This window comes from Petaurus breviceps, unplaced genomic scaffold (assembly GCF_028583685.1).
Source record: "Petaurus breviceps papuanus isolate PSGF00001 unplaced genomic scaffold, PetGlider_PUasm1.0 38, whole genome shotgun sequence".
Classification (NCBI taxonomy): domain Eukaryota; kingdom Metazoa; phylum Chordata; class Mammalia; order Diprotodontia; family Petauridae; genus Petaurus; species Petaurus breviceps.
In genome coordinates, this window is record NW_027186304.1 from 75,218,617 (window position 1) to 75,231,881 (window position 13,265).

The following is a 13,265-nucleotide window of genomic DNA, read 5'->3' on the forward strand; positions in this document are numbered from 1 at the left end:
AACAACTTCAAGGATATTTAGAAGATTGTAATTGTATCTTAGGAAAACTGTCATGCTCATTTATAAAGGATAGAGAACTTTTGGGGTATAATGCTAAGCCACTGTAATGTGTCTTTCTAGGTAAATGTCAGAGGCTAAAGTTTGTAGCCTGCAGTGATATGTTACATAGTCTCTATCATTTTGTCACATAATGTGAATTGATCAACAAGTCTGGACTCCTTAAAGATAACTTTTATAAAATTTCTAGTGGCAATGACTTAATCCTGAATTGCTATAAGAGATTTCCATTTCCATCAACGAATTTGCATGATTGAATAATTTATTCAAAACTATTTTTGTCAACATGTTGTTGTTTAATTTTTTGCTGCTGCTGTTTGGTTGTAGTAGTAGTAGTATAAGTAGCATTGCTATTATAATTTACAGCCAAGAAAACTTAGTCAAACAGGTCAAGTGAATTGCCCAGGATCACACAGCTAATAAGTTTCTAACACCAGAGTTGAACTTAGATTTTCCTGTCCCCAGGCCTAGAACTCTATCCACTGTACCTACAAGAGCTGTACTGGGTAGGCAAGCATTTTGGCCATTAAAAAGGTATATATTTTAGTATAGATTATTGTGGAATAGACTTCATAGGACTATAATTTATATTATTTTTTAGTGACTCCAGTTATAATCATCAAAAAATGCTGTTAGGCCAGTGATCCATGTAACCCTTTGGGGGTTAACATCTATGAATTGCAGGTGGAGTTCTCATGGAAAAAAACTGGGAGAATGTTGGCATGGGATGAAGTAGGATTATCCCAACTCAATTTGCCCAGTATGAAATTCCCTTTTGAATGGAAAGAATCCTACCATTTAAACCTGGCTCAATGCAATTGACTATTAATACTTCTTAAATTGTGGGTTGCGACCTCATATAAACCCATAGTTTAAGAAGATCTGAAGGGGTCCCAAGTGGAAAATGTTTAAGAAGCCCTGATTTATATTCCTCTAGCCTGAACTTTCCCCTTATTGTATAGCTATGTCCCTATTTTTCTTTCATGGTAAATTTCTACAATCATGTCAGTTGATCAGTATGAACACAATGTTAGATCTTTATCTCATAAGCAAATACCAAAGAACATCTGAGCTAATATAAGATACTATAATACTATACCATACCATACCATACCATAGCATACCATACCATACCATACCATACTATATTATAATAAGAACTATTGGAATTTTAGTTCTTTTTATATCCTAAATAACCAGGTAGATGAATTTATCTGCCTGTTTGTAAAGCTAAGCACAAGCACCTTTCCAGAAGACTGCTGCTATGAACAGCTTTTCAAGGTTCTGATTACACAGTATAGTGAACTCTCTATTCAGTAACAAATCAGAGCAAAACATTCACAGAAAATCAAGTACAACCTTCAGAATGTTATTAACTTCACAACTTATCACTAAAATGGTTTTCATAGTTTTCACCAAAGTGGTCACATAGTTTTAAACAGAAGATAACATCCATTTAGCAAATCCTTAATTCAATCACCCTTAAGGAGGCAAGCCTTCTTAATTGACACAAAGTGCAAAGGTCAAAGTCCTACACCCATGGGGTGCAATTAAGTTACAGTATCATCAGTTACTACTAAGTATCCTCTTAAGGGGTAGTGGAAAGTGGAAAGGCCATCTATCCTTACATCACAAATAAGTTACACTCTCATCAATCAGCATTAAATACCCAAGGAGAGGTCTTCTCATCTTGACTTGAGGCAGGCTCTTACTTTCCATGGTTTCTCTTCCATGATCCCAGCTCCTGCCTGAATCTAACCAACTGCCACATGAGTTCAAAGGCAGACAGCTTCCAGTTCCTTGTCCAGCTCTTCATGCAGTTCTTGTTCCATATTTAAGCTCACAGTGTCTAATCCACCTAAAGTCCTTCACAGCTTCTGTTCCTGGGAAGATAAAACTTAACCAAGCCATAATAACATTCGGGGCACATTGCCAGCATCTTCATCAATTCACTTTCTGCCTGTAAGTCAACATAGACCAAAAACAGACAAAGTACTGACACAACAGTCATGCTTCCTTTGGCAGCTCTGGCTGGCCCTCGGAAGTCCTCAGCAGAAGTTTTGGCTGGCTCTCAGAAGAAGCTCTACCACCTTAAGCTGTGTTTTAAAAATCAAAATCACTTTCTCCAGCCTCATCCTCTCCTCCTCAGCCTCCATGAGGCTTGTTCCAAAAAGTTCTGACTCTCCAGCTTGTACTTTTCCTTATATAAGGTATCAGCTCCTCCCTGTTCCAGCTCCTTCCTGTTACATCAGGAAGTCCATCCCACTGTGGAATTCACAATTTCTGGGTCTTAATACTTGACACAATTGTGAGTTTGGAACTAAGTGCTATGTACCTATTAGCTTGCCAATACAAGGGGATCTTCAAATTCCATTACTATTACATTGTAACTAGTTATATATTTTAGTATAAGATAAGGTCCTTTCATGTCTCACAATGGTAAGGGAATAATTAGGCAATGATGTAAAGATTTGTAAAACTAGTATATAATTCTGTTATTTAGTGAGGTTAATAGCATAACTGATTTCTGTTCTGTGTTAATAAATAGAATTTTAGCACAATTAGTTATCTTAAAAGAAGAACGGCTTGTGGTCTATCTTGTATTGCCTTAAAGAGATAGCTAATTTTACTAAAAGTTATTCATTTGAGCATGGTTACTAATTGAAAATGTTTTATTATTTATTATTACTTATAAACAGCCTATTTGATAGGCACTGTTTCAAAACTGATTATTCAATGTATTTGTGCATCCCACCCCAGAACCTTTGGTTACAATAGAAGTTATTTGGAAACTTTTAAATGAATTCATTTCTGTATTAGAGGTCATCTTCTTATCCTTAGTGGAATCTCATCCTCCTAAGGGGAGAATGAGCAGCTAAAAGAAAATAACTACAATAAATAATTAAATAAATAGCTATAGTGAAGATTTTATTTTTGGTGAAAATTATGTTTAAAAAAGTAAGGTGGAAGATAACAGAGTGGTTCAGAGAATTTAAAGCTTTCTGGATTTCCTCCACAAACAAGACAAAATAGCACCTCAGGGTGAATAAAGAGCAACAAAAATAAACAAGAGTTGGGGCAGAACAGTGGTCATCCTGGGACAATAAGCTCTCAAGATTTTTCTCAACAAGAGATAAAATAGTGCCTCTGGGCAAACATAGAGCTGAGAAAACAAATAAGAGTAAAGGCAGAACAGGAGTCCTCTTGGGAAATCAGAGAAGACCTGAAGAAAATTCCCAGGACTAGATTTCCTCCTTAAAAAGAGTAAACACCTCCAAACTAGGGTTCCCTTTAACAACAAGAGGCAGGCTGCTTACAACAAGTAGTAAGCCCTGGGGTTAGTTGGTGTGAGAGGCTGCCTTGGCCCCAGGCACAGGAGCTTTCACTCCCAGGACAGTGACAGGAGCTGGGTGTCTGACCTGGGGAAGATCTAGGAAATCTTTCCTGAAAAGGAATGCCAGACCCAGCTGTGCTGCAAAGAGTGGGGGGGGGGAAGGAACATGTACATACCTGAAGAGTGCAGAAACAGTGGGGCAGGGAAACAGCTGACTATAGGCACTTACAGGAGGCTGGAGGTCTTGCCTTGAGTTCAAGGTCAGGGGGAGAACTGAAGAGAATAAGAAGCACCATCCCTGACACTGCAGGACTAAAGGTGATTATAAAAACTAAATTATTACAAAAACAAAAGTTGTACAGGCAAATGAGAAAGAATCCAACCATAGAGAGCTACTATGTGAATAGAGAAGACTGGGTTCATTTTCAGAAGAGGATACTGAAACAAAGAAACCCTCTTCTACCCCAAAGAATAATGCCAAATGGTCACCTGCCCAAAAAGAATTCACTGAAGAACTTAAAAAAGACTTTTGAAATCAAATAAGAGAAATTGAGGAGAAACTAAAATGAAAAATAAGAATAATACAAGAAAAACAAGACAATTATGGCAAAAAAGTCAACTAATTAGAAAAGGAGATCCAGAATCTTAAGAAAGAAAATGACTCCTAGAAAATCAGAATTGGGCAAGGGGAAGCCAGTGAAGTTATAAGAGATAAAGAAAATTTAAAAATGAAATATAAAGAATGAAAAAATAGAAGAGAATGTGAAACATCTCACAAACAAAAACAATAGTTCTAGAGAACAGATCAAGAAGAGAAAACATAAGAATAATTGGAGTACCTGAAAGTTCTGAACAAAAAGAGAGTCTTGATATAATATTACAAGAAATAGATAAAGAAACTTGTCCCAAAGTATTAAATCAAGAAGGGAAATTAGAAATAGAAAAAATCCACCAATCAACACCTGAAAGAGATCCTACAAGGAAAACTCATAGGAGTATTATAGTTACCGTGTTTCCCCGATAATAAGACACTGTCTTATTAATTTTTTGGACAGAAAAACACCAGAGGGCTTATTTTCAGGGGAGGGCTTATTTTAATGAACATTGACAGCAATTTTAATAAACAGGTAAATGTGAACAAAAAAATGTACCTTTATTCAATAATGAATTAAATAAAGAACAGGATGACGTGCTTACTGCTGCAACTCTGATTGGATGCAGCTCGGAGCGCGGTGTGCGTTTCACAGGGTGGGGGACGGTGCATACAGAGGGTACCGTAATGTAGTGTGTAGCGCAGGGGATCACCTTCACTACAGTAGCAATCTCAATAGGGCTTATTTTCGGGGGAGGGCTTATTTTGGAGGAATCTTACACAGTAAGGGGAGGGCTTATTTTTGGGATAGGTCTTATTATCAGGGAAACACGGTAAATTCCAAAACCCCCAGATCAAGGACAAAATATTACAAGCAACAAGAAAAAAAAAACAATTAACATATGATATTACCACAACTAGAATCACATAAGACCTAGTGTTGGCAATAAAAAAAATCACAGGTCTTAGAACACCATATATTGAAGAGCAAAAGAACTGGGCCTCTGGCTGAAAATATCATACCCCCCAAAGCTAAGCATAATTTTGAATGGAAAAAAAATGATCATTTCATCAACTGTGAGACTTTCAGGACTCTGTTAAAAAATAAAAAGGAACCTGAACAGGAATAGGATGGAAAAATAGTGAGGAAAACAGGAAGGAGGAAAATATACAAGTAATTATAATTTGGAATTTGAAGGGGATGAATTTACCTACAAGATGGAAACTGATAGTAGATTTTTAAAAATGAATTCAACATACATTGCTTTCAGGAAATGCTATAAAAATAAGAGATATATACAAATATAAAATAAAAATTAGGAGTAGAATTTATTATGCAAAAAAGCAGTGATAGTGATCTCAAAGTTAAAGCTAAAATCAGATTTAATCAAAAGAGAAAAATAGGGAAACTATAATGTGCCAGCCATATTAATCAATAGTTTTGACCATATAAAATAACCAGACAGTATGAAAAAATATGAGTATATCCCTGCCAAAAAAAGTGAAAGGAATTGTACAAATGTAAACACAAAATACCTTTTATACTAACAAATGTAGAGCTAAATAATTGAAGCAATATAATTGTGAATGGGTAGGTAAAGCTAATATAATTTTTTTAATGACAGTTTTTCCTAACTAATGTATTTTTTAATGCTTTATTAACTTCTGATTTACATCACTCATTTCTGCCAGATTTTAGTTGCAAATTTTCTCCCCGTTTTTCCCCCACCCATCCCCCCAAAGCAGCAGTCCCACAGGATATCCCCACCTCCAATCTGCTCTCTCCCATATTTTCTCCCATACCCGTTTCAACTTTTCCAGTGGATCTCTATGCCTCAGTGCCTGTATATCTTATTTCTTAATTACATGTAAGATGGTATTAATAATAGTATACACACACACACACACACACACACACACATATATATATATATATATATATATATATATATATATATATATATATATTTGAATATCTGATTTTAAAACTTTCAATTCCAGATTCATTCCCTTCCTCCCTTGTCACCCACCCCCACTGGGGAGACAAGCAGTTCAGTATAGGTTGTACATGTGCGGCTAATGCAAAACAATAACATAGTAGATATATTGTAAAAGAATGACTATATTTCCCTCCCTCCTATCCCACCTCCCACTTGTTCTATTCTCTACTTTGATCCTGTCCCTTTTCAAAAGCAGATGTTTCCAACTTCCCTCCCCCCCAGCCTGCCCTCCCTTCCATCACCCCCCATCTCATACCCTTCCCTCCCTATTCTCCTGGAGGGTGAGATCCCCTATTTAGTGTTTATTTCCCTCCCTCCTCAAGCCAGATTCGATAGGAATAAGGTTGACCCATTCCCTTTTGCCTTCCTATGCTTCCCCTTCATTGTAACTATTTTCCCTTGCCTCTTCTGTATGAGATAGGTTGCCCCAATCTGTCTCTCCCCATCTCCTCTCATTATATTCCTCTCACCTCTTAATTTCACCTTTTAAGTATCATCCCTTCCTGTTAAATTGGTCCCGTGCCCTCTATGTATACCTGTAAACATATATACACACATTCACATATGTATTAATATGCCCGCATAGCCTCATATAAAGACATATATATATACATATATATGTGTGTGTGTGTGTATATATATATAATTTCTAATCCCTTCAACTACTGAGAAAAGTTTCATTAGTTACAATTATTGTTTTTCCATGTAGGAATGTTAATAGTTCAACTTTGATAAGTTCCTTATGATTTCTTTTGCCTGTTTACCTTCTCATGCTTCTCTTGCTTCTTGTATCTGAATGTAAAATTTTCTATTCAACTCTGGTTTTTTTTCAGCAAGAATGCTTGAAAGTCCTGTATTCCACTGAATGACCATATTTTCCCCTGAAACATGATACTCAGTTTTGCTGGGTAGGTGACTCTTGGTTTTAATCACAGCTCCCTTGACCTCCGGAAGATCACATTCCAAGCCCTTCGATCCCTCAGTGTAGAAGCTGCCAGATCCTGGGTTATCCTGATTGTGTTTCCACAATATTCAAATTGTTTCTTGCTGGCTGCTTGTAATATTCTCTCCTTAATCTGGGAATTCCGGAACCTGGCTATAATATTCCTAGGAGTTTTCTTTTTGGGATCTTTTTCAGGAGGTGATCGGTGGATTCTTTCAACCTCTATTTTGCCCTCTCATCCTAAAACATCAGGGCAGTTTTCTTTGAGAGTTCTGACTTCACTGTTTTCCTCCTGTTCCATGCCTTGCTCCTTCTTATCCCCAAAATAAGAGTGTAATGTTGGAATCTTCTGTCTGCTTTGCTTCCTTTGCCTGCTCATTTTGCCACTCAATTATTTGACTTTTGGGCTTTTTGCCACAGTAGGACTCTGCCACCAGACAGGGGAGTTTTCATCCCAAACGCTGGGGTTTTCTCAGCTGCTGTAGGTATTAGATGGGTGCCCTCTCTGAGGTCTCCACAAGCTCTGGCAAGCTGTACACTCACCCCAGGACCTCCACCCTAGACTGCAATCCAGATCCAAGCAGGTTAAAGCAAGAGCGATTACCGCTCAGACTGGTGCTTGGTCCCCCTGCACTCTGCAGGCCAGGAGCTGAAGCTGCCACGTGGCGCTGGCAGGCTGTGCTGGCATCTCAGCGGTTTCTTGCCCGGGCGTAAAAGCCACGCACTCCCACTTACTGGGTCCCAAAGTCCAGACTGCACTGGCCTCTCACCTTGTCCTTCACATTTATGTACTGATAAATCTGGAAACAGCCACAGCTGCTGCTGATCTGGAGTCCCTCTGGCTGGCAGCTGGTCAGGCAGGCCTGCCCTGGGGCTAAAGCCTTGGTGTGGTGCTGGGCTCGGCTCCCAGAGCTCTGCGCTGGCCAATTCCTGCTGGCCTGCTGGGCTGTCCTCAGTGGGAGGTTAGCTTCTCTGTGTCATTTTGTGGGTTCTGCAGCTCCAAAGTTTGTCTAGAGTCCCCTTTTTACATGGATTGGGGAGGGTGGAAGCCGGAGCCGCGAGAAGGTCGTGCTTCTACTCCACCATCTTGGCTCCGCCCCCCCAACATATTTATGTAATGCCAGTCTAATTAAATTACTATAATTGACTTACTAAGTCAGAAAAATAATAACAAGGTTCATTTGGAAGAGCTGAGTGTCAGGAACTACAAGGATATCGGGGAAAAGATGTGAATGATCTAGATTCAGTAGTATCAGATCTTTTTTTTTTTTTGCCTTTTAGAGGGCAATTGGGGTTAAGTAACTTGCTCAAGGTTACACAGCTGTGTGTGTGTGTGTGTGTGTGTGTGTGTGTGTGTGTGTCTGTGTGTTGTGTCTAAGGCCGGATCCTAACCCAGGTCCTCCTGACCCCGGGGCGGGCACTTTGCTCAATGTACCACCTAGCCGCCCCTAGTATCAGATCTTAAACCATATTATAAGGGGAGAGCAGTGTTGAAGTATAAAATGAACAATTTTGATTATTTTAAATTAATTTTTGTATAAATAAAACCTATATAGTCAAGAATACAGGGAATGCAGAAAATTGGGGGGAAAAAACTCTCATTGACAACCTCCCAGACAGAATGTGATTGGGTCAGAATATTGTTGTCATATAGGAAATGATGAGCTGATGGATTTATAAAAATTTGGAAAGACTTGGACTTACGAAGGAAGATGTTATCAACCTGCAGAGAAACAGATGACAAGTAGAAATAAACGTAATATAGCCTTACGTATATGTGTCTGAGTATATATGTACAATGTGTGTGTGTGTGTGTGCATTTGCCAAACAAAAATTGGGTTCAGAATTTTCTAATTTTTCAGTTATTTGTATTTCTTAAATATGTCAACATGACTATTTGATAAAATAAAAAATGTAAATTCTTTGGTCTAAAAGGTTCCCAAATTGATGTTCTTATTAGTAGAGCTACGTTTGAGCTAGCCTTCACTACATGACCTGGTTATTGGCAAAGTGAATTTAAAATTGTATTAAGATCTGTTTTTTATAAGAGATTTTAACAGAGAAGAAAATCCACTAGAAACTGTTCTGAAGTTCCACTTTGTCCAACTTAACTTAAAAACAAAGATCTCTAGAGAACCAGAAAACTGCATCAGATGACATTTTCAAAAACCAGACAACTGTATGAGATGAGACATCTGAGCCTTAAGATATGATGGACCAAAGAAATGGTTTAGTTAAATATTTGCTTCTTCCCTATGCGCCTCTTTTCTGTAAGGTCTGCTTGTCAAAGGAGATTTCCCCAAGTGGTTACTATTAACAAAATTGTCAATCTTTCTCCTTCCCCTCTCATTTTCTCCCATCATAAGATTCATAGTTAAAAACCCTTGCAGAAGTATTTGTCATATCAGTTATTGATTCACTAAAGAGCCAGCATCTCCCAAAAGAATCAAAGGGGAATGAGAGAAATTATGATTTTCTATTAATAATTCATTATTAATTAGAATCCAGGCTTTTTTATTTCCTCATTCCAGGACCAGACCCTGTAGGTCAGCCAGCCAGTCTCTAAAGGGCATGACTAATAGAGGACATTGTTCTAATTGTCAAGGCAACATCCTCCTCAATCTTGGGCAGGACTCTATTAAACTAGACCTTACTGCTATCGAAGTATAATTAGAATCTAATCTAGGTGAGTTCTTGCACAAATAAGCCAAAGTCCTTGCACTCCTCCCCTGAAGTTTAGGGTGACCCAGCTCATGAAAGAAGAAAACTGACCATGGTGGTTTGGGTGGAGATGAATTCCCCTGTCCAGATTGCAGGAGATTGATGAGTCTCATAATCAAGCCACGTTCTCAATAAGAGGAGCTGAAGACTTTGAGCCTACCTACTCATTTTAATATCTTCCAGTTAGGGTTGATTTCTCCTGTCAGGAACATTCCCTTTCAAAAAAAAAATATGTAAGCCATTCAGTATCTCCGTTAAGAGAGTAACCACTGGCCACCAATTTATTGATTATTAGCTAACCTAATTAATTATTAATTACTCAGAAACTCTGTCTCTCAGTTTTTCATTTGTCACAACATTCAGTGAAAATAGAGCAGAATAGATTTTCTTTATACTTTCTTCTCAGCAACAGGTGTGAAGAAAGCACTCTGGTTGACAAAGTTCTTAAATATGTACTTTCACCTCTCTCTTCTTTCTCCCTAACCTTTCTTGGTTCAGTTAACTAGTTCTTATGAACGAACACATCTTAGTTTATAATTAGTAACCAGATTCTCATTTTCTGTCTATAATCAGGTATGCAATCACAGAAATATGCTCCACTTACTAACCTAAAGACTTCCAAACTCATCGGCACTTCATATGTAAATCACTGGCATACTGTAGATTTAATTTACTCTAATATTCTATGTCCTATCCTAGGCAAGTCAGCAACTGCTGTCTCAAAACTGAGTCAGACAACTCTGAAATTGTTTTTTTCTTATGACTCTAAGACAAACGCACACCTTATGGCCCAGATAACTGAACTGTCCCAGCACACAATTCTCCTTTTTCTCAGAAGTAGACATTGCACAATTCACAAAGGTCAACTCAAAAAAGCTTTCTATTATACTTAAATTTGTAGTACTTATTCACTGAAACATCTCCCTTATCCAAATATGTTGCTAGAAAAGGGGAGTGGGGAGTTAGGGGATCACGACTGTAGTCATATTCAACCCATTTTCACTTCATCCAAAAATACCCTTTACTTTCTATTTCTAAACTCATATCTGTCTACTTTTATGTATAGGTGAGCCTCCCTTCCTGACACTCACCTGAATAGTCAATATGTCACCATTTTTACAATACAACATTCATTCCCTCTCTACCTCCAGGCTACTGTTTTTGAGGTTCTTTATTCTCACTCCAATCCCCTCAATAGCCACATCAATAAATCCCCTACACAGAAATATTTAGTAATCCATTTAGATATTTCTGTTATTCACTTTATCATGTTTTCCCCCATCTGTTCCTTCAGATATTAATGTAATACTAGTGGTTATTCATAAATTCATTTATTCTATATAGTGAATTAAGTGGGACACAGAATTAATAATAAACTCCTTTGTCCCACTACCTCTCAACTAGGTTTTATATATAGTGCTGACTCATACTGTTGGGGGGCAGAGGAAGGATGTAGGTTCTATGTGAAATCACACTAAAAACTGAAGATGGATTTTCCTAAATCCCAGAATAAATAAAAATATCATGGCTCTAAACCAAAACTTTAATCTTCAAAAGACACAGCTTGTGAGAAGGCACATTTTAGGGACATTCTTTCTCTTTTTAAAAAACTGAATATGAACACTCATCTGTAAAAGAAAAAGTTCCCTTCAAACTTACTCATTTGAAGAAAGTTAAAAAAAAAAACAATTCAGCTAGAGTTTGAAAATTAAGTCTAACTAATGCTATTTTCTCTAAACAAGGTTGTTAAGGGTAGAGAGTGGGGGAGAGTAGAGATACTGCCTAAGTAAACACAAGGCTTTTTGTTCAAATTTTTTATGTTTCCAAGCCTACAAAGAAAAAGTTTACAAAGAAGCAGTTCTATTATCCACCAGCTGAAGAAGAGACACGGTTCTGCCTTCAGTACTTCAAAGGGATCTTATCTTCATTTCTTGTGCTGTTTTCTTCAAACACTTCCCTAATGAATGAATAAAACTCAAGTATCAGAACCCACCCCACACCCACACCCACCCATCCCTAATGTCAGACCAAGTTTTAGTGGAAAATAAAGTATACACTTCTCTTTGTCAGGGCACACAAATGACTGGTTGAAGCATACATTAAAACAACTTGTTGCCTTAAGACAACTGATACTGGAACAGCACAAGCATTGGGTCCCAAAACTATGATATGCACATTTGTTTTTGGGAAAAAGAGTAAATCTTTGTCATCATACACCATCCAGAAAGATATCACAGCCCATTTGTAAGGCTCTGGATACCTGCAGTCATCCTAGAGAGTTCTTTTCTGGAATAAAAGGTCCCAGGAACATTGTCCAAGTGATAATGAACGGCGCTGTTTTGAAAAAAAACTTGGCAGGGGGTTGCAGGGAAAGGAACAGAGACAGAGGTGTGTGTAGCCATGAAGATGGATAGCAGGCTGAATAAAAAGAGAAAGAGAAGACGTCTCCAGCAGGGTGAGCTAAGGCCAGCGGCAAAGTCAACCCAGGTTGGGGTAGGGGGACCTCTCTCTTACCTTCTCCGCCTCCCTCTCACCCCCAGAGCCAGGAGCAGTACAACGGTAGCGATGGCCAAGCCAGGCAAGCAGAGTAAATGCTTCAGCAGCCACTGAAACCAGGAGGGGCCCATGGTTTTCCCGCCAGTTGTGTGTGCTCTAGCAAAGATCAGGAATCTCGGAGGGGCGCCTCACAGTCCTCGAGCTGAGATCCACCCTGTGGTCAGCCCTTGGGGGCGGTCCCATTCTTTTCTCTAGAGGCTAGGGGAGGGGCGAAGCTGAGAACCCAAAAGTTTCCTCTTGCTTCAAGGCGTGGGCTGGCCCCCAGAAAGTACCGGACCTGGTTGGCTGGGGATGTGCTGCTGTGTAAACTGTCCCGGGCTCAAGAAGTCAAGAAGTTTCCCGGTTTCCTTCCCAGGCACCGGGGAAAACCCCACGCCCATGTCTTCATCCTGCTTCACCACCTGGAGCTGAGGAGTTAACTCTGAAAAGATCAGCTTCCCTCTTTCTCGCCCCGCAGGATCCGAAGAAGCCAACGAGAAACGGAGGCAGAGAGAGGGGCAGACCTACATTGCTCTGATTTGCGGAGACTTGGATGCACCCCAAGGCGCTGTGAGGAATCCGATTTCAATGCTAAGAGAGAATGAGAGAGTCGCAAGTTGCTCTTCGACTCTAGAAAGAATTGATTTCTCACCCCAAATCTAGTGCTTAATAATAATAACCAAGAAAAATGCTTTATATTTAATAAGTTCTCATATTTGTTGTCTCATTTGAGCCTAACAGGAATCCTTTTAAAAAAAATCATGGCAAAACATTATCTCTACTTTTTAACAGAAAAACCTCAAGGAGTTTAAGTGGCTTGAAGTCACTCCTGACATTAGTGAGAGCCATAGCAGACACCAGATCTCCTCATCCTTCTTCTTTTTCAAGGGTAGTATAAAAAATAGAACGGGAGGCAGGGATGGGGGAAGCAAACCAACCAACCTAGGGTTCAGTTCCAAGTGCCATTTGTTACATGGGCAAGTTACAACTTCTCTGAACACCAGTTTTTGCATGTATGAAATGAAAAGATTGAAAAGATAGCTTGGCTTTGACGTCAGAAAACTAGGTTTCAATTTTGCTTCT

At 38.8% G+C, this 13,265-nt stretch overlaps 1 protein-coding gene across 1 annotated transcript in view; it reads right to left on the bottom strand.

Annotated features, from left to right (window-relative positions):
- The window catches only part of CYP7B1 (cytochrome P450 family 7 subfamily B member 1), a 303,001-nt gene extending 290,336 nt beyond the window's left edge, over window positions 1-12,665 (bottom strand). Inside the window, exon 1 of the mRNA XM_069100023.1 lies at window positions 12,162-12,665. Within this exon, the coding sequence (XP_068956124.1) occupies window positions 12,162-12,274 (113 nt within the window). The 5' untranslated portion in view covers window positions 12,275-12,665. The remainder of the gene's footprint in view (window positions 1-12,161) is intronic.
- Between the last annotated feature and the right edge of the window lie 600 nt (window positions 12,666-13,265).